Below are 6,103 nucleotides of genomic sequence, written 5' to 3' on the forward strand. Positions count from 1 at the left end.
TTGAGAATGCCAACGCAACAAGTGAAATATGATTGGATTGCACAAATGTCTGGCTCATTGGCTAATGCTTTTGAAAGCATGCAAAATCCAATATGCAATTAAGTGCTGCTCCAGTGCGATGAATCTCGCACATCGCATACCTTCGCTAACGATTATGGTCGACTACAACGCTATCCGCTTGAACCGCTGCAATCTACGTGCTCGTTAAAATGCGTGTTTTTCGATGGAAGCGTACTTACCTACACCGTTGCGCCATTGTTGCGCCCCGTCTTTAAAGTTGGCCCCGCCTGTAGTTGGTGGATCGGTGGCTACCGAACAGGATCCGCTTGAAGGCCTGCCGGAACTCGGGGCTGAAGATGGTGTAGATGACGGGGTTGAGCGTGGAGTTGAAGTAGCCGAGCCAGAGAAAAAGCGACGCGACCGTATCGTTGATCGAGCAGCTCTCGCACAGTGGCATCAGCAGGGCGGTCAGAAAAAATGGCAACCAACACACGACGAACGCACCGGTGATGATGGCAAGCGTTTTGGCCGCCTTGCGCTCACGCTTTGCCTCGAGCGTTTCCTTGCGCTTGGATACCTGGGCGTGCGGGTTGGGCGTGCTTGAGATGTTGAGCGTGGAACCGCCACCGGTCACCGCACCCTGCAGCCCACCGGTCGGCGTCGCCGCCAGATGACCTACCGTGGGCGGTTGCTTCGATGCTTGATTGTGCTGGTGCGCCGCCGGTTCCGGCTGTAGGGCCCGGGGCGTTTGGGGCTGGTGATGGTGGGGCGGAAGCAGCGGGGAGGTGGGCAGCTGGTTCGATTGTACCGGACAGGCAGCGACGGTCATTGGTGTGGCACCGTTTCCACTAGGGCTGGTTTTGCCGCCGGCCAGGTTCGGTCGAGAGTTGTTATTGTTCGATTCCGAACCGCCCGCTGACTGCACTAACTGCTGGTGCGTGACCTCGTACGACACCGTCGGTATTTGATTGTTGCCCAGCGGTGTGTTGTTGCCCTGCTGTTCGGAAACGGGAAGAGCACAGACCGAAACACCCACGAATGTGTCGGTCCACCGTCAGTAGGAATGAAACACATTGATCGATCGCTTTGGGGGAACGGAAAATCACACTGGATCGTCTGTTGTGAGCTTGCGATTGGGAGATTCGCTTGCCCGTGTGCCGGATTCGGGCCATTCGGAAGAGGGTTGCATAAACAGTGTATTTCCGTCAACTGTGAAGTGTTGCACTTCATTCCAGCAGTTGGATTCAAATTGATTGCACGAAAGGGAAATGCATCGCTTCCATTCGACCGGAATGTAATTGTGTAAGTTCGATTAAGAGGCTATCGAAATCGAGTGAACCATCGAAAGGATGCAGCAGTAAATCAAACTGATTGAAGGTAGGGTTTGGTAGATGTGAGGCCAATTCTATTGTTGAAATGCGGCGCAATCCGTAAAATAACACTACAAACTTAATTCGTTCCATGATTGTTGTGCAGCAATCGATAGAACCGGGAAAATGCAAAGATATTCCTAGTCCATGTTAGGAATAACAACGTGAACCATTCTCAGTACCAATCGAAATTTTCCTGGAAGTCAATTCCACTCTCTAATAATATTTGCATCTGCCCAAATTACATTACATACGCCGAACAGAGACCGACCTCTTGTCGAAACCGATCATATCGACCAATTATTCGGCACCGGTGCTCGAGCTCGACATCCGCTACAGTAGTGGTGCGACAAGCAGCCTGCACCACCATTTTCATGGCGGAAAAGTCGAGGGAAAATCTTTCCCACTCGTGCTTAAACGTGAAGTGCTGTTAGTTTTGCCACCTCAAATGAAGTGGCTTGTTGAATTTTAATGATTCGTGGTCTGCCCGCGTTTGCGTTGCTTACCTCATCGCCGCTGAACGTCGTTTCGAGTCCTTTCCGTTCCGGAGCGTTCGTGCTGTCCTCCGTATCTTCGACGGTGTTGACCGTGTTGGTGGAGTTGCCCTCCACGAGCCCGAGCGACGAAACGGCCGACTTGGTGGGATTGGTGAACTTTTTCTTCAGGTGAAATCGTATCTTCGACTTTGGCTTTGGTGTTTCCTCCTGGTTGCCGACGATGGCGTGGCCCACATCCGTTCCGTGGCGTGGCGTGGCGGTGGTTTTCGTTATAATCGACAACGGTTAGATAATTACGAGCATGAAAGAAAGAACCAGGGTGAGTGTAGAGCAGACGCTAGGCGCAAGATGATTACGTTATCTGCGTAATTCGTTTAGCCGCTTTGTGCTCGACGGTTGCATTGATTTGAATTGTGTCCCGTACCTGATTGCTGCTGTTGGGCGTGGCGGGTATTTTCGGCCCCCGGCGGTGTATCCGCCGTCTGGCAGTTTGATAAATTTTCCAATACAGCACTAGGATAACAAAGAGAGGAACGTAAAACGTACAGCACGTGGCAAACACCTGTGGGGACACACACGCACGAACGCATGGAAACAGTTAGTGATAAAGTGAGTAATGAACCCGCCGGCAGAGCAGTTCCCAGCCTAACTACCTGGTAAGCAATGTTCTGCGAAACCATGCACTTCTTCTCCTCTATTCGTTGTAGGTACTCTGGATCTTTCCAGCCGAACTGTGGTGCCAGCGATACGATGACGGACGCGAACCAAACGAGAAAGATCATCGTAAAGACACGGCGGCTGGTACGAGAGTGAATGTAGTCGATGTTTGTCACCGCCCAGTACCTATGACAAGTTAAAGAGGCAGATTGACAGGATTTTTGTTATGAAAACTTTCCAATTCTTTTGGACTCAAGTGACAGTTTACCTATCGGTTGCTATAGCTACTAGATGAAGGATGGATGCTGTGCAACAGAGTACATCACACGACGTCCATATATCACACAGCTCTGGACCAAGGATCCAACCGCGACTTATCTGTTGAGTTCAGAGAAGAAAAGGACAGCATTTGTGACTGCTCTTTCGTTGTGACACTTTGTGGAAATTGATCGATCCCGTGCTAACTTTGCCGAAATCTTACCACAAATTGCAACTGTATTTATTCTATATTCATGATGCAGGATAATATTCGAATAAATTCTAGACATAGTTGAAATTTTCGTTCTGAACAGTTAAAATTGGGGACCATTTACCTCGCTTTGTAGGTAATTTATCATATGAACTAAATGACTTCTAAACGGTTATAAATCGGTACCATTAAGAGGAATGTATTCATTTGATAATGACTTTTAAAAATTTTGTTGTTTATCGTTAGATAATTAAAATTTCTGTGCCAAATTTGTGTCTAGTTTAGTTTGTTTGAAACTGATTAAAGCATTTCTACGGAAATTGGTTCATTGCTCCATCAAGTTTGCCGACCACTGACCTAGTGGATGACGATTCGTTTACTGCATTAATGCAGCACCTGAAGGTATGCAATGCTATTAACAAAACGGTAAAGTAATAAATTTTAGCAATGATCTGTTGTACATCAATCTCCCATGTTTCTTTGTATATTCCACTTTATAGTTGAAGTAGATTTCACTTTGGAAAAAACGGTTTGTAATTTTTTTTATTTAAAACAAGAGCTAATAAGATCCCATGTCTACTCTTTTAAGGCATTACAACTCTTGCCATTTTCGCAAGGTACCGTTTAGCTAGCCTGTTCAACTGCTGAATACGCGTTAAATATGAGAGTTGGAGAGACAATTAGCGTGCTGCGAATAATTACCTCGTACACGGCACCGAGCGGCATCACCAGACACGCCACGAACAGATCGGCGACGGCCAACGATGCGACCAGATAATTAGCTACATTTTGTAAATTACGCTCTAAAATGATGGCAGCTATTACGAAAACGTTTCCTGCGGAAGAAAAAAGGGGCAGAGTGGAGCAAAAGGGAAGAAGGTGATGAGTGGTACGGTTGTACAAGGTGTACGGTTGGCAAAGGAATCGTTGCCACTGAAGCATCGTTGCTGCTGCAATCCCCAGAAGAGGTACTTTTGCAAGCGTGTATGTTTGTACTTTTGTTTCAATACAGGATGTGCTGACTGGTTTGTGGATCATGAACATGAATATCTGTGAGAAGTGCAATTAAGGTAGCAAGTTGAATTTATTAAGTGAAAGCTAAAAGAAATCAGATGGGATTTTCGAGTCGTGTGACGAGTAAAATGCATTTAATGTTCGTACTTATGAAAAGGAACTAACAGCAGGTTTTTATGTTAATGCAAGCTGTTTTCAGTGTACCGAATTAATAAGCGTTACTTAGAATAAAATAATTCGTATACAGCACAGTTTTCCAACAGTTTAACATTGAAAACCATTAAATTGACCGATCCGGCTTGTCGCATTAACGGCATTCACTTCAGTGCATAATGTATGAATCGGGAACACAGTGACATGTGATACACTGCCACATAGCCATTAAAATATTCATCCCACCACGCATCCAAACATGTGCAGCGAAACCGGTGCGGTACCCAAGCAAAAACCAACAAACCAATTCACAAACACACGACAAAAATATTGGCAACAAAACGGACCCGCCCGTAACTGCATCGGATTAAACATTCACATACGGGCGGAGATACGGAATGTGCCGTTTTTTGACCGGACGCAATGTTGATCCGTTTCATTTTTAATTCACCTCTGTGCGCCAGTGCAGCCCCGCAAACGTGCGGTAACGGAACGTTACCGTGCGCCGATCCACCGTACTCACCTATCACGGTGACTAAAATCATCAATCCTAGTACGAGCGAGGTGATCGCCATCACGATCACGTCGGCGAGCGGCTCGTCGGCGGTACCGTTGAAGATGGCCGGAACCAGCCCGAGGTCGGTGGTGTTGGTGAACGCATTTGCAGACTCGTTGAAGAACGTTTCATTAGCGATGCTGCCGACGTCGGCACTCAGGTACGAATCGGGACTACCGCTGTCGATGAATATATAATCGTACACGTCTGTGCGCCAGTGTGCCAGTTGGACGGAAGTCAGACCGGTTGAGGATGATGACGGGTATGATGATGATGATGATGATGATGATGTGGACGATTTGCCAGCAGCCCAGGACAGCACCGGAAACCACCCGGATGGATGGCGAGAAAACGTTTGTTCGGTCGGTGGTCGGTGGTCGGTGGACGGAAAAATGAAACGATAGGAATGGAGAGGAAAACGACTTCCGGTTAAGGCCAGCATGCAACGATCCGATGGTACCCAGAAAGAGTCATATGATTATAAGTTGGCTATCGTCTGGATGACACATATTAAAGAGTACGTGCTGGATAATCTCGGTATTTAGCATAGAAACTGGTTTGCCAAGCCTGTATTCGTGGTGCACTTTCATATTTCCAAATGGTTTGATCAACTGTCGGATTGGCAACAAAACTACAGAACTATGAAAATCATACGTCTAATTATACTTATGTTTAAAAATTAAATATCCTGATCTTTAGTTTTCTAGATGATCGTTATTGTGACCTTCCATAAATCGATCACACTCCCAGTCGAATGCATGTTTTATTGAAATTAAATTCATCTTCGTGACTTCTACCACCCTTCCACCTGGGTTCCAACAAATGATGTAACCGTAAGAAAATGTCGTTACTGAAGCTGATTACTCATTCAAACATTCCCGTGTCCTGTGTCCGGTGGTCCGTTACTCCTGTGTGCGTTACATTCCTTCACGCGCTGTGGCAGGACACTGCTCGGGGACCGGAGACCGAAACCGGGAACGATAAACCCAGCATCGGAGAGGGCCGGAAACGACACTCGACACTGCTCCAACGCCCTTACAACGTCCATTACAAATTCATTAACATACCGTTCGCCTTGGAAAGGGTGGTCGCCAGGCTTGGGGGCCGGGGTGGTGGTGCCTTATGGAAATCCATTGGTGCGAATGGGGTGCACGATACGCCGGCTGCTCGACTACTATAAGGCGCGTCCGCTAGCCATCGGGAGGCGTTCCAAACGTGCGCTACCTACGAGCACCCGCCGGCCGATCGATGGCGAATGCACTGGCTATCGGTTGGATGGGTGTCGGTACATCGGCGGAACCTGGAAAGCAAATTATGAAAGCGTGTTAGTGTCGTGATGGTTATTAGATGGGACCGTCGTTTACGGGTTGAAATCGGATAAAGTGAG

General features: G+C 47.4%; 1 protein-coding gene across 1 annotated transcript; it reads right to left on the reverse strand.

The window, feature by feature from the left end:
- Positions 1-271: 271 nt before the first annotated feature.
- Positions 272-5,850, reverse strand: LOC128301616 (5-hydroxytryptamine receptor-like). Its single transcript, XM_053038188.1, has 8 exons — positions 5,784-5,850; positions 4,684-4,923; positions 3,696-3,829; positions 2,793-2,902; positions 2,521-2,710; positions 2,292-2,429; positions 1,877-2,074; positions 272-994 (listed from the first exon to the last, which is right to left on the reverse strand). Exons 1-8 carry the CDS (start codon positions 5,848-5,850, stop codon positions 272-274), a joined length of 1,800 nt encoding a protein of 599 aa, XP_052894148.1.
- Between the last annotated feature and the right edge of the window lie 253 nt (positions 5,851-6,103).

Source organism: Anopheles moucheti, chromosome 3 (genome assembly GCF_943734755.1).
Source record: "Anopheles moucheti chromosome 3, idAnoMoucSN_F20_07, whole genome shotgun sequence".
Classification (NCBI taxonomy): Eukaryota; Metazoa; Arthropoda; class Insecta; order Diptera; family Culicidae; genus Anopheles; species Anopheles moucheti.